The 16048-nt window shown below is 35.5% G+C and overlaps 1 protein-coding gene across 16 annotated transcripts; it reads right to left on the bottom strand.

Annotated features, from left to right (window-relative positions):
* Positions 1 to 1230: 1230 nt before the first annotated feature.
* Positions 1231 to 14186, bottom strand: LOC18428052 (uncharacterized). Of its 16 annotated transcripts, none has more exons than XM_088850241.1 (13): positions 13405 to 14118; positions 10379 to 10555; positions 10106 to 10289; positions 9801 to 9952; positions 5446 to 5495; positions 5203 to 5374; positions 4883 to 5029; positions 3960 to 4199; positions 3798 to 3854; positions 3123 to 3170; positions 2975 to 3031; positions 2370 to 2445; positions 1231 to 1706 (listed from the first exon to the last, which is right to left on the bottom strand). In XM_088850241.1, the coding sequence occupies exons 4-12, from the start codon at positions 9807 to 9809 to the stop codon at positions 2377 to 2379; spliced, it is 849 nt and encodes a 282-aa protein (XP_088706367.1). In that variant the 5' UTR covers positions 9810 to 9952; positions 10106 to 10289; positions 10379 to 10555; positions 13405 to 14118; the 3' UTR covers positions 1231 to 1706; positions 2370 to 2376. The 16 variants fall into 16 exon arrangements, with proteins under 16 accessions (XP_088706367.1, XP_088706368.1, XP_088706375.1 ...); XM_088850242.1 differs by having other exon boundaries at positions 10379 to 10494; positions 13405 to 14105; XM_088850249.1 differs by having other exon boundaries at positions 10038 to 10289; positions 10379 to 10477; positions 13405 to 14084.
* Positions 14187 to 16048: the final 1862 nt, after the last annotated feature.

The following is a 16048-nucleotide window of genomic DNA, read 5'->3' as shown; positions in this document are numbered from 1 at the left end:
TGCCAAGGTTACTATCCTTGAACAAAAAGGGTTAATTTCATCCTTATGGTCGTCAAATTAAGCGAACCCACAATTATATCCACAATTATTCAAGGTTAAGAAAGTTGTACCATCTCACAAAATCAGTAAGTGGTCACATGAACCCTTAGAATGGCCGTATTCCAACTTTCATTCCACTTATGTACTTCAAAAAATAAAAGAGCGTAAAAAATACCCAAATTACCCCTACTCAAAGTTGAAAATATTGAACGAGGCACTTACTCTATCCTTTTCTAGTGCTACAAATCCATAACATTTGTACTATTTTTAAAGCTTCAAAATTCATGAACCAAAATAGATTTTTAAAACACAGAATTTTAGTGATCAAGGGTATACCAATCAACTACTTTTACACTCAATTTTACTTCCCAAGGTAAAGGCTTACATCACCAAAGCTAACTCCAATTACCCAAAAACAAAAAAACATAAAAAAGTGCACTAATTCCAAAAAAGTGCACTGTTTGTTAGTCGGGAATCGTATTTCCTCGGATAAGGCTTCTATGAATCCCCCGCCCCACCTAACCTATTTAGACGAGTCTTCGCTCCAAAATCAAATTTTCATTAAATTTTTAAAAATCTAAAGAATGATGCGTATGGATTTGCAAAAAAAAAAAAAAAAAAAGGTTTTTACGAAATTTTTTTAGAATTTTAATAATATTTTAGCACGTTTAATTTTGAATTTGAGTAGGCCATCATTCGTTGACATCCATCTACAAGATGGATTTTGAATGTGCATCCCCTTGCACATCTACTTTTCTATTAATTAAAGAAAAGTTAAAATAAAGACAAGGCTTTATATATATATATATATATATATATATATATATCAAAGCGTTGTATCAAAAATCACTGAAAATCATAATTCATGCATTGATAAACCTTCAAATCAATCTATCTCTGCCTTGTTTATTATGATTGTGAAAAGAAAAATAGAAACTCACGCCTTGAAAATATATTGTAACACATTATCAAGGCCATCTATTTCCAAATGTCCATGGATCCATGTTCATAAATCCACAAGACACGCAAGTGCTACAAATTTTATAATCCATGGTGGAATTAGACGTTAGAGCCATCATAGGGATTTCCCATAGCTAATGTATTTCTTGGACAAGATTTTGAAAGGAGGCTTTCCTTTTTTCATAGAGCCTAGACCTTTTAAAAACTACATCCTTATATTAATACATACACTTTTCTTTATTTGCCTTACGTAACTTTTCCATTAATTTTTATTTTTCCATTTGGAATTCAAGCTGGCAGAATTACAATTTGGGTAGGGCAAGACGTTTTTGGCTTTCAAGTTTTGAATCACAGGTAGAGAGTTCCTCTGCACCTGATCATGAAGCGCTTGCTGACCTTTGTATCCCGTGTGGCTCCTTGTGGCTTGATTCAACTTTATGTTTTTTGGAATCATGGGTTCTTTTCAAATCAGTAAAAATGAGAGAAAAAGTCTCTCTCATACACGAACATGAGCAGACACGTACTGGTCTTATTGAATTCTCATATTGTTTCTCTAAGGTTTCCTTCCACTTTATTACTACTCTTTATAAATTGGAAATAACTTCATAGTTGCATGGAGAGAGAGAGAGAGAGAGAGAGAGAGAGAGAGAGAGAGAGAGAGAGAGAGAGAAATGAACTGCCCTCAAATAGTTGAAAATACTAACATCCTGCAAAACCATGATCAAAATGGATAAGAACTCAATCACAACAAAGCAAGCTGAACTCTCCTAAATCAAAGCCAAGTTAAAAATCCTAACACACATGGACAGAAAAAGTAAATGAACCCACAAATATATTGAACAGAACAGGAAATGTGGGGATCACCCTCTAGAAAGAGGGGCTCCAGTGACCAGTATCTCTCTCCATCTGATCACTTTATTCTTTTCTTCCATTTTATTGTTTTTTTTAAAATGGATATATGATTTACTGATCTCAGCCATCGTCATAACTTTTTGAAACCAAGCTTGTTTTTATAGCCTCTGATATCAAGATTACTTTCCGTTACAAAATATGAGGTTCACCTCACCACAATGCAAGAACCACGTTTAGTCTGCAACTCCCATGTTAATGCAAGCATGAAAAGCTAAAATCTTTTATGCAGACCAAGATCCTAAATCAATCTCTCTCTCTCTCTCTCTCTCTCTCTCTCTCTCTCTCTCTCTCTCATACAGAACAAGATCCTAAATCTCTCTCTCTCTCATTCCAGTTCCTGCCACTACCACCACAATATTACGTCAGAATGAACTTCCATAATTGGAATTATATGACCAGACCTTTATATCGATATTAATAAGACCTCAAGTATGTTCCCATGAGTTCCATGTACATACCAAGCATTCATGGGCGTGAAAATACTGCAGTAAATACTGTTGTCCATATTGGTATGGAGGCTAGGGCTAGACCATACTGCAAAGGAAGCATCATTAATTAAAGAGTGCGAGAAGAGACTAAACCGCATGATTGTTGTGCAATTTAAAGGGGTGCCATATGATGAGAGACTCATGATAGCTTAAGAGTGAGAAGAGAGCAAACCAACATGAAATTTTGTGCAGTTTAAAGGGGTGCCATATCGTGAGAGACTCATGATTGCTGAGAATGAAAGAAAAAAGTAAGCCGGAATGATTTTTGTGCAATTTGAAGGGGTGAACTCAAAAGGAATCAAGCAGCAAATGTAAATTGTGGTTTACTTCTAAGTTTTCTTTCGGTCAGTCTTTCTCTTATTCTTTCCTTTCACAAATATTACGAGTCACTAGAACACCGAATCAGTTCAATTCAAAATTTACTACTTCAACCCCAGGTCATTTTAACTTTTTCTCATCTAGTGTTTTCAAACACTGGTATGGACCTATACTGGCTTTCCAGGAACTCTCCTGATATTTTTTCAGTTAGCATCTACTATATTTCAATTTGAAAATTAAAGGTATCATAGACAAACCTCATAAAGCAGAAGATTTGCAAATGTTTCAACAAGAGGTGCTTTGCTTGGATTCAGCTGCGGAACCAAAGCATCAGTTAAACAAACATAGCATTTGAAGCTAGTTACATAAACATCAGGTAACATGCTATTGTCAAAGGGAATTTACTTGTAGCATCACAACGAGGTTTTGGGCCGTTGGCATGGCACTCAATACCTGTGTATAAATAGAAACCATTTGATTCATTTTCTTGTAAAAAGAACAAACAATTATAATAATAATTTCAAGCCAATGAAAAATGAGTGAAACACCAGGTTGCCTACCCAAAAAAGAACAATTTATGCAGGGATGGACGCTGTTCAACAACTAATGACAATAGAGTTTATAGAACAAACTAGATTTTTATTTACTTCGTAAAAAAAACAAATGAATTGGAAAAGCGCAGCAAAATCAACATAGTTACACGAAGGTTTAGCCAAATATTGGAAATGAATGACAGAATCTGGGTAACTTCACCATAGTTTAAAGTCAAGGAAGTTGGAACTTATTAAAAGACGAAGGTAGTTTCAAACACAAACCCAAACATGCATGTGGGGGTGTATTGTCCAATTTCAGCTAAACCTTTATCGACATTGATTCATGCCGCATGGCACCAGACAGTTCAATGGTCATATCCTTGGCACATGTTCTGTTTTAAATCAGATGTGGGTCCATACAATGCCAGACATTAAAGGTCTTCAAAAGAGATGCATATCCAAGCAAAGCTTGTGATAAAGAGCCGCATTACTCGCTCACAACAGACCATCAATAGCATCAAAGAAACTCGATAATTATAATACTCACCAATATTGTGAACACTAAAATTGTATTCATTGGTAGCAAGCCCATATGCAACAGGCCCTGCAAGGATGTGAACAAGATACAATGGTGGGACTTAATCCATAATGACGTCAAAGGAAACAGTTGCATTTAAAGATATATGAATTTGAAGGTTTTAATTCTTACCTTAACTAGGAATAGAATGGCCAGTGGCATTCCAATAAGGCGGATGCATATAATTGCCCAAAATATGTGCTTATCAAGAACAATAGTATATCCCTTTTCTCTATTAAATTCACCACTCTGTTTATCAGTTTCATATGGATCACCTTTTCTTAGGCCAAAGTCTGAGATAAGAGGTCCAATGGCACAAGCCAGTATAATTGTCTGAACAGTGACCGTTGCCGACCCCAATAATGATGATGCCTGAGAGATAATAGTACATGCGATAAAGATATATGCTCATTCATAAGAACACATTATGTCATAGTTGAGATAGATGTCTATTTCAAGATAGGAGAAAAACACACGATAATCTCAGCAACAGAATGCTACTTTGGGAAAGTGTACCATAATGCTGAGGACAATAGAAGAGAGATAGTAGAACCACCAGAACAGGATATTTTCTGCTTGTTTGTAACACTACATAAAATAATGTCTATTTATTTGCATTTTGTAGTGCATTTCCAAGTTTTAATGATGTTATTTCTGCTTTTTCATTCTTGCCTCTCTATCCCCAATTTTAAAGTTTTTCTTCCCAATTATTTCCAAGAGACTACTGAAATTTTTTTTGTTAAGAGACGTCAGATGCAACATCGATGCTTATTTCCCAATTATTTCCAAGAGACTACTGAAATTTTTTTGTTAAGAGACGTCAGATGCAACATCGATGCTTATACAACAGCTTCAGTGTGGTGGATTGAAGTTATGTTATTAGCTTGTGATTTTCAGAACACTTCGAAAGTTTAACAATAAGACACTTCAATTATAACATCATTTTATTTTTATTTTTATTTTTTTTGCTACTTTTAAATAGTTTGATTGCAATCTTACATAATACAATATAATCTCCCATTCATTTATCTTTCTGTAGAGAAATCAGAACATACCTCCATTATAGATTGGCAGAACAAAACCAGACCTTCGTGGAGAACTCTAAAGCCTTCAGATGATTGGTGAATATCCAGAAACTTTCCCTTGGAAGGATAGAAAAAATATGAGATTGGTGTTGCCCCAATAACCAGTCCAATCAAAGTCTGGAAAAGAAATCAAAATGACACAAGTCAAATGTGAATCGTATATATTTCAGGTGATAGAACCAGTCCAATCAAAGTCTGGAAAAGAAATCAAAATGACGCAAGTCAAATGTGAATCGCATACACTTTCAGGTGATAGAACAGGAAATAAAAAGTAGTAATTTTGTTCATACCCCATAGATAGGAGGATTCAAGATACGCCTAATCCAAAACCATATGAACTGAATGAAAGATTGCATTGACGGTTGTGACAACGATAGAACTTCCTTGCGTTCAGGAGAGAACAATTGATACCCAATACTCCAAAGTAATGGAGACCAACCAACAAGGTAAAGAGCAACATACCTGAAAATAATTTTAATAAGCAATTAATCATTGGTAAATATGATAGGTCATGGTTCTGTAGCTGTGCTTACCCTGCTGCAGTACCACCATCAGCATATGAAAGTAGTCCTGCAAGGATGACCTGTAAAAAATTTAGAAGCAACAATGTTCAGTCTCTATCTTCTGAGCAGCAAATTGACTGTTCCATATCTAAAGGACAACAGGTAGATCACACAGGTGAATGTTTTTATTGCTTTGGTCTGGCTAGCAACCATCCAACAAACATGCAACAACCAGAATTGGTATTTACTATCATATAGACCAGCAAACAAAATATAGCATAAGGGTGGGAGAAAAGAGAGACACAAGATAGGGCTCCAAGTTGATTCCACCTTTTTTGATTAGTGGGTTGACTAATTCCATTGCAATTGCACCTTATATAGGCACAACCTAGGGTGCAATATTACATTAATACCTTTTACATGGATAATGTATGACTGTACACTAAATTGAACATAGACTTAAATAACTATCCCTACACGTCATTTCCAAATGGTCCCCCTCAAGCTGTACAAAATATCCAAAAATTCGGTCGCCTAGCCACATAGGCAGGGTGACAGAACCAAATGAGCCTAGGTGCACAACCTAAGCAATGATGTGCCTAGGAAAAGGGTTTTGGGGGGCATTCCACCCCCCTTAAACCATGTTTGAGTGTTTTAGAAAGAGAAAAACTTCCAAAAACAAGAGTTTTTTTAGATTTTTTGAAGATTGTACAAACTTTCCGATTTCTTGCAAAATAGAAAAGCACTCAACCCTATACCTTTTGTAGCTTGAAGTGGTTGTGAAAGAAGACTGTCAGCAACCAACGGTCTCCAATTCAAGCCAAGATCAATTGAATTTTGAAAGGTCAGTATATACAAATTTTTGGTTTAAGGTTTGGTGATTTTTATGAGTATAAATTTTTTTTTCCTTTTTCTTTTCCCATATTTGGTTTGTTCCTGTTTTTTTTCGAGTTTTAGCTTTGGATTACTGGTCCATATTCAAGAGTGGGGTTTGGTTTGTGTTTATTACGATCCAATCTCAATAAAATGTAACTAAACTTAATTCAAATGGATTTTGTCCTATTTTATTTATAATTGAGAAAGGGGCAATCATATGAACTTCTTTCTACTCGATTGCCCTTTTTCCAATTTTTGCTCTCTTATCTTAAATACTCAGTGTTGCATTAGTATTTTTTTAATTATTTATGTAAGTGAGTTATCATTTTGAAATTTTTTTCTAGTTTTGATTCTTATGAATCTTTTATCTGGTAAACTATTAAATATTTCTCTAGGATGGGTAACTTTAGTGTTTCAAATTTCAATATTTAATTTAGTGTCTCTAGACTAATTACTTGAGTTTTGTAAAGGGTGCAGTTGGCGTACGGATGCATCCGTAGCTGTAGAGGTAAGGTGCACCTTCAAATTTTATCATGGTATATAATTTTGTTGTAAAATGTTCTTAGGATTATCTCAAAATCTATTTTTATATCTAATTATAAAATTTTAAATTTAAAAAATGGTTAAAATCTAGTAGATCTATAAACATATGAAAATCTTTAAAATGGACGGTGTAGATAATATGTTGTAAAATGCACTATTTTTGAGACTTGAAATCTTTTTATTTTTCATGGTCATACATCTCGATGTCGAGATGATCAAATCAAAGGGTTTTCAACATTAAAACTACCTTTTCCAATAGATTCTTGAGATGCATCCGTAGTTCTACATTATAAGGTTGCATCCTTCAAACTTTTTCCTTTTGTAAATCACTAAATACAAAATAAGTAAATAGTAAACTATATAGTTTTGCATCAATACTTTTTTATTTTTAAATTTGTAAGTATTTCTTCTTGTCTTATTGATACTTGGAAATAGTGACTTTTTTAATAAAGTTTTCATTTTGTTTTTCAGGATTTGAGTAGTTGAAGATGTCTTCTTATATTTCTAGTAAACAAGTTGATCCAAGATGGAAATATGGATCATTCCCAAATCCAAATGACAAGAATAGGGTTGAGTAGAAATCTTGTAAGTTGGGCTTACATCGAGACAAGAAGTGCAAGTTGGACTTACATCGAGACAAAATTTCTTGAGTATTTTTATTCAGATGTATGGCGTCTTGCATCGGTTGTCTCAAAAGATGATCTCTATAGTTTTTTTCCAGTCATAGATGATTTCTCAAAGAATGTATGGATTTTAAACATTAAAGTAGAAGGCAGACATATTTGACATATATAAGCATTGGAAAGCTAAGGTTGAAGGACAGACTGTGAAGAAGGTCAAGCACTTGAGAATGATAATGGTGGAGAGTACACTTCAGCAAAGGTTATAAATTTTAGAAGAACATGAATTAATCATCACTATACCACTTCAAAGACGCCGCAACATAATGGAGTTGCTAAGCACATGAACAAGACACATCTAGAGAAGGACTACAACATTTTGACACTGGTTTGTCAAAGGACTTTTGGGCAGAGGCAGTCAGTATGGCGTGTTACCTCATCTACAAGTCACAATCTATGGCAATAGCATGTAAACACCACAGGAGGTATGGTCAGGTAAACCTGCTCATTATTCTTGTTTAAGGATTTTTGGTTGTCCTGCTCGTGTTTATGTGAAGGATGATATTTTGAGTCTGAGATCAAAGAAGTGTATTTTCCTTATGTTGATGGAGTTAAAGGCTATAGCTAGGGTGCAGATCCTAAGTTGCTTAAGTTATTATCAACTATGGTGTTAAGTTTGATATGGTGACTTATGTTGTGATTGAGGGCATGGCCCTTGATAGAGCAAAATGGCGGAACATGATCCGTGTAGCTGAACCCAATTAGTTGGGATAAGGCTCGGATGATGATGTTAAGTTTGATGAGTCTTGCATGTTGAAGCTCATTAAGAAGAGTGCCAGAAAGGAAAATCGCAACAATGGTGATAAGGTTGAAGTGGAGTAGAGAACTCCAAAAAATGTGTCAACAAATCCCAGTGAAAGAGTGGAGGAGAATGTTGACCATGAGGAAATTGTTGAACCTACTCCACAAGAGGAAGAGCTTTAGCTTGGAAGGGGAAAGAGAACTAAGGAGCCAGTGGTGCGATACAAATTTGACGGCATAAATGGCTTATACATTGGTTGCCACAAGCCAAGAGCCATCCACTTTAAAGAAGCAACACATGATGTTAACAATAGCAGATGGAGTGATGTCATGAATGAAGAGATGAGTCTCTTCAAAAGAATCGCACTTGGGATCACGTGAAGTTGCCCAAAGGCGAGAGAGATATTAGATGTAAATGGGTTTATAAGAAGAAAGAAGAGACACCTTAGTCTGGTGGTGATCAATTTAAGGCACAATTGATTGTAAAAAGCCATGAGCAGAGAGAAGGCGTTGACTATAATAAGACCTTCTCTCCAGTTCTAAAGCTCACATTATTTGGATATTAGTAGCCATGATTTCGTTTGCTTATTAAGAAACAATCGCCGTCTTTGCATGTGGATGTATTCACATTAGTGACGAACCACGTAAAATCTTGGTGTTCTCTTTTGTATTATTTGTGTCTTCCTCTGTTTTTCGTGTTTGTTGCTTGCTTGTGGTCAGTTGTATTTTTCTCGCTCTTTACTTTGCCAAAAATCAACCTATCAGATTTTAGAGCTTCCGCACACAATAGTGAATTCACCACCAACATCACTTTGGAAGTTTATGAATTGTGACAAAAATTAATTAGCTATGAATGAATGTAAACATCAAAATATAGAGAACACCTCATTTTTTTTTTCATGAAAAATATTTAGGTATACCTACTATAAGAATCAATAAAAGAAAACATAATAATGCCCATGTAAAGTTGAGCTCTTTCAAAATGGCCCCATATATTTGAATAGACTAGTTTGCATCGAAAATAGGCATTTTTATTATTCAAAGGACAGTTCATGACTCTTAATAAACACCACAACTAGGACATATCAACTTTTGCAATGATTTTTTCAAAAAAGAAAATGAGGGCAATACGACTTTCGCAGCAAGACTCTCAAGGAAAGAAAAATTACTATGAGCTAAATGACAGTATCATAAATCCAACTCAAGATGACGTCTTCGACTTTGACATGAACATAGACTATGGGGCTTCTTTCAGAATGTATAAATTCCTAAGTCAATCCCCTTTAGTGTTTATCTTCATCATGAGAAGATCCTACACATACACAAAAGAGGATGTAAACACGGCGTAGGAATTTGAATCATCATCTAATGGTGACACAAAAACGAGAGTCTTCTTTGTGCGGAAAAGAAAAGTGAGGGAAAGAACACAAGAATTAGCAGAAGAACACATCGAAGCACTTCCTATACGCAACAAGAGGTGAGTCCTCCCATGTCCTAGTACAACTATTCCTTTCCCAACATATGGAATTAAATTCGAAAACGTACCAACATCATCAGAAACACAATTCACTACACGTGGATCCCCAATCCATGCACTCCTTATTGATCTTCAAGGTTGAAAGAGGTGCAGAGACAGCTTCATGCAGGTTGGAAACTTGATTCACTTTAGCAGCTATTGATGTGGTCCAATATTCACACTACGTTAAAAGAAATTAAAACATCAAAGTTGAAACCAAATCTGAGCCAACAGTTGGCAGCACCATGTCCTCCTTTTCCTCATACCTCCTTTTCCTCATACTTGACATGTGATAATGCAAACTTGAATGATGCAATGGGAGAAAGCAATATACCGCATCATCCTCCAGAGTTTCCGACAGCATCTCTTCCTCCTTTGAAATTTCCTCCTCTCCCATGACCACGAGAACGGGGAAAGTGTACATTCAAATCATCAAGAGATTCTTGAGATCCTCCCTTCTTTATCTATGCATTTGGTGCAACGAATATCGCCTCATATTCCAACGAGAGGACGAAGTCCTTCAAAAGGCAACAATTGTGATTGACATGACAATGATGAAACAAAACACAAGGTACACAGAAGCTTGGGGAGCAAGTGTTTTCTGTACCTTATCTTTTTATCAGATACAGGCTGTCCAACAACCGCAAGTTGATCAGTAATGGTCTTCATCATGTTCAAGTACTCCATGATAGTGGTTCATTTCAAGCTGCATACACCTTGCCTCTGAAGCTTAAGAATAAGTCTGACGTAGATGATTCCATAGTTCCATTGATCTATATCATCCCTAATACCAAGTAACACTTCTTGGGATAACGTAGACATAATTTACACAAGTAGTGATTGATCTTGCTACATAAAACCACAGTATTGAGGATTTACTCTTTATACAGCACTTGTACTTGTCACTCAACTTAAAAATTTTACAAGTAACACTTTTTTTTTGGGGGTAAGTTCAAGTAACACTTTCACATACAACTTTCACAACTCTTAGTCATTGTTACAGCCAGAATTTTGATTTTACAAATACACGAATATCACTTAAAATGAGAGAATAACAACTCTCTGGAGTACCCAAGTCATGAAAACAAGCACATTGCTCATATGGAAGCAAACGACACTACTTAGCACATAGACTTATCTATGAACTGCACATACAATTTTCTCATCAACATAAACCAACTCTAAACTTTACATAATCAACTCTTGATGACATGAAAGATTAATAGACTCAAAGTTACAACAAATAAGTGCAAAGTAATGTGGGAAGCCAAGGGTCCGTGCCTAGGTCATAGAAGCAAATCTTTTAGAGACTTCATTTTGTCCCATGGGTGAAGGGAAGGATGGTTATAAAACCCAAGGGCGAATGTCACTTATGAAGTGGGAAGCTTATGCATACCTGAAAAGCGCTTGATTAGCTTTAAAATAAGACAGAGAGAGAGATGAACTTTTAGTGATGAAAACAGTGAGTAAAATTTAGACATAGACAGCTTGAACTGTGTGGGTGTATATGGCCATAAACTAGAGAAAACAAGAGTAGTTTCACAATAGAAATCCTCTAGTGACAGTTAACAGTTTCAAAAAAAAAAGAAATACTCCAGTATCAAGGGCCAATGTTATCGTACTCAAATGGATATCAAATGCTTATTGATATGCTCAAAAAAATCTCAGAGAAATCGGGTAATAAAAATGATAAAGAAAATGGTGTCTAGGAGCAAAGTAGTAAACTAGATATGCACAAATGATGGTATACATGCCTAGCTCCACAAGGGACTTAGAAATCATGAATGCTAAAGCATATATGGACAAAGAGGCTACTGTAATCTCACAATTACAGTAAAGAAAGATGGAACAAAATACTCTAGAAATGAAAGGATTAAGCTATGGAAGTTACCTTAAGTGTGGAGCACTAAGTAGCCTAGACACTATGGAAAGAAGCTTTATTAATGGCCATGGGAATTTTACTCAGAAAATGGCTGAAGGGAAGAAGAAAGGAAGAAGTGATCTTGAGAAGGTTACGCAACCCATGGATAATTTCTTGATCACTTTAGGATTAACTTCGAATCTATTTTGCCCAAAATTCTTCCACTCGTACAAGCACAATCATTTCAAAGCACATTTCTTGTCACTCCCGCTTATCATAGCGTTTTATAGCTGCTTGTAAATCACTTATTAGGTCCATTTATTGGATGAGGCCAAGAGAATGCATGATGGCCTTCTCAAGAACATTGCATGATGAGAAAAGGGGTTGAGGTTGCAGTGGTAACATCTCTATACGCAGTTACCATATCATGGTATCCATTCCTACTGCTGACACTTCCAATTTAAGATCTTCAAAATATAACTCTCTAATCTATTGAAAAACGGGCAGGGGTTTGTCTTCCCCACTTACTTACCCAAAAAAAAAAAAAAGAACACTAGATGATGCCTAACTTCAATTTACATTAATTTTAGGCTGAACACCCTTCATAACATAACAGAGTTTTCAGTGTGATAGCCTCTTATAAAATTTGGCCTAACATCCAATCCATAGGGAATTTAGTCATGGTCCCAGAACCAATTTGAAAATAGACTTACTCATTCTTCATTTAAAAGTAGTTTGGCCTCAATCAAAGAGATATTGGTAAGTGAACAACTTTTTATAAAACATATGACAGTTTTGAAAACTTCACTGCAACCACAACAAGGACATCTTTATATAAAAAGGAGCGTAACTCCTAAATCATAGAGAATTACAAATTGTTCCAAATTAAGTTTTGAATTAGAAACACTTATATTTCATTTAAAAGTAGTTTGAACTCATTTGGACACCATTTGGTCAGTAAACAGTCCATTACAAAAACATGTATAGTTTCTGAAAATTCACTGCAACCACTGCAACCACCACAGTGATACCTTCATACAAAAAGGGGCATATTTTCCAAACCATGAGGAATTTTAACATGGTCCCAATTTTAATTATATATATCCATATTTCATTTAAAGGTTGTTTGAACTCATTTGGACATCATTTGCTCAGTAAAACATTTAATATAATATAAGCAATAGTTTTGGAAATTCACTGCAACTTATAACAGTGACATATGAATGAAAACAGGGGTATAATTCTCAAAACATAAGGAATTTCGTCCTGAGTACAAAATAATTTTTGAAGTAGACTCACTCATATTTCTTTAGAAACTAGCTTGGGCTCATTTGGACATGATTTGATCGATGGAAAATTAACTACAAAAACATGCACAGTTCCTGGAATTTCATTTCCAATTTTTGACATACTTCAAAGAATGAAGTATAACTTCCAAAAAAAATAGGCATTAATACAAGGTCATTTTCATATTAACCTAGATTCAAAAGGGTATAGTTCCATCAATTTTTATAATCATCAGAAATATATTCAATGCTCAATCTATCATGCAAATTCCTGGAAAATCAGGGCTTGTTCTAATATAAATTTTGCAGCGTACAACCACATGCATATGACAAATTGCATCAATAATCGAGCTTAAACTTCATGATTTGTATATTCATGCTCATATTAGTCACACACACATAATTTTTCTTGAATTTTATACTTCAATGAACTAACCAAAAACATGTATGACAAAGCATAGAAGCATAGAAAACGAATCTACTTACATGCACCAAGGGTTCCAAGTTCCCTACACAGTTTTTCTCCAAGGTCAAGCTTTCAATGGAGGGTCTCAAGCTTGAGGCTCTAAAGGCTTAAAGGGGGAAAACGTGGCCGAGAGAGAGCAAACTCTTGAGAGGGGTACGAAGGGGTGAATAAATAGGAAAAGGAAGGGGTAGCATGCAAACAACAAGTGGAATCAAAGAGCCTCCAAATGGCACACACTGCAACAAGCAAGGGATAAGTGGTTCATAACATGAGAGAAAAGAAGTCTCCTGAACTACCCTATACAGCTGCGCCCGACGGCCCACATCGCACACTGCAGCTCACACCCACATCGTGCATGGCAGCGGTCATCCACATCGCGCACAGCAGCATCGCGCTCGGCAGCATTCTCGCACGGCGCTGACTTACCCGCACGACAGCTGATCCCTTCACACACGGCGATTGAGCGCTTCATGCACGGCGGCTGATTGCTTCACGCACGGTGGCTTCACTCTCTCACTGCTGCGCAAGGTGACCTCACTCTCTCTCCTCATCACGCATAACAGTAAAGCTTGCACGCAGGACAACTATCCTCTTCCTCTTCGTTGCTCTCTTACCGCTGCGTGCGTTCTCTGCCGCGCGTGTTCACTCTCCTCTTCTGCTTTTTGCTGTCGTACACGGCGGTACCTCATTGGCGCGCACTGCTATCCACTTATAGTCGCGCACTTCACCAAGCCGAAAAATCTGGGTCATTACATATTGTATTTGTCGCACACATTACCAAAATAATTTTCAGCATGTGTTTAACATTTGTAGTGATATTATGTAATAACAAGAAATAGATCATAACCCTAGAAACCACTCATATATTAATTGTTGTATGATTTACCAAATTAGTGTTCAAGGTATATTCAAAATTTGTACTAATATTATGCAATAACAGGAAATGGATCTTAGCCCTAGAAACTACTCAATTTATAAGAATTCTTTGAACAAAGATAGACATAGAGATGCATGCTCCCGTGCTCATCTTAGAGTGACGTTAAGGACGCGAAGAGTAGATCAGCATATGCAATATTAACAGTCTCAAGATTCATAAGCCAATTATTTAGTCTTCTATTATTCCATTGTATCTTTCCATAACTAAAAATACTTATGAAAATTTTACAATTTAAATTAATAAATTTTAATTTAAAAATGCTTTAACTTTTTCTAAACTTTGCATATCATCATTTTTAAATTTTAAATATAATTTTATGAATTATTATATATCCATAATTATTCATAACTAATTTTTACTATTATTATAAACTTTAGAATTTTAGAAAATATTTTTTTGTCTTTACCACAAAGTAGAAATTCAACTTTGTATCTTTTAGGGATTTTTGTAATGAATCTATATTTTATAGTGTGATGTTTACAATTTATTAAGATTCATGATTAATTTTTATATTTTCATTAAAAACTTTTATTTTTTTATGAATTTTCATATTCCATTCTTTCGTGCAACGCAAGTAATCCTACTAGTCACTATTAAGCCATCCATAAATTACCAAACACTAAAGGGTTCCATAATTATACTGGATCGGTACCAAAAATTGAAATACATAGGATCATTTATAATCTTGGTATCTTGGAGAGCCCAGGATGAGATTCTCATCTCCCTTTATATCTCTTGAGGATCATAGGTGTTCTTTAGGGAGCAATCAACCAAAAACAACTATCGAGGTTCACAAAACAATAGCATATCACACCCTATGTGCTACCCATTTGAATGAGCCACACCTTTCTTTAGTGTTTACGACTCACTAAATAGTCCCATAATCAAAACCCATATCTCGTGCTTACTACCTCAAGTAGCTCCAACATGTGCAAACACACTTGTATAACTTTGGGTTTTCAAAATAGCTCCTTCATGTTTATGGCACCCATCAACTATGTCCTCGCTTTTTATATTAATAAATTTTTAATAGTAGTCAGGATATTCCTCTAGAGTTTTCTTTTTAAAAAAGGGTATTTGGATAAGGTTTTATTCATATGGGTATTTTGTTATAGATTACGTAACCATAAAAGTCGGGGAAGATCACATACCTTTTGTTTGCTATAGCAACAAAGTATGGGACTGACTTTCCTTTTGATCTTTGCTTTACTTGGTGATGATATTATGATCTTGAGAAGGTTACGCAACCCATGGATAATTTCTTGATCACTTTAGGATTAACTTCGAATCTATTGTGCCCAAAATTCTCCCACTCGTACAAGCACAATCATTTCAAAGCACATTTCTTGTCACTCCCGCTTATCATAGCGTTTTATAGCTGCTTGTAAATCACTTATTAGGTCCATTTATTGGATGAGGCCAAGAGAATGCATGATGGCCTTCTCAAGAACATTGCATGATGAGAAAAGGGGTTGAGGTTGCAGTGGTAACATCTCTATACGCAGTTACCATATCGTGGTATCCATTCCTACTGCTGACACTTCCAATTTAAGATCTTCAAAATATAACTCTCTAATCTATTGAAAAACGGGCAGGGGCTTGTCTTCCCCACTTAATTACCCAAAAAAAAAAAAAAGAACGACAGATGATGCCTAACTTCAATTTACATTAATTTTAGGCTGAACACCCTTCATATGGGGCTCCATATCTCCCCAATCTTACATAAC

Source organism: Amborella trichopoda, chromosome 10 (genome assembly GCF_054954075.1).
Source record: "Amborella trichopoda isolate Santa Cruz 75 chromosome 10, AtrichopodaSantaCruz75HAP2 v2.0, whole genome shotgun sequence".
Classification (NCBI taxonomy): domain Eukaryota; kingdom Viridiplantae; phylum Streptophyta; class Magnoliopsida; order Amborellales; family Amborellaceae; genus Amborella; species Amborella trichopoda.
The sequence above is the reverse complement of the archived record's forward strand: the minus strand, read 5'-3'. Positions and strand labels throughout refer to the sequence as shown.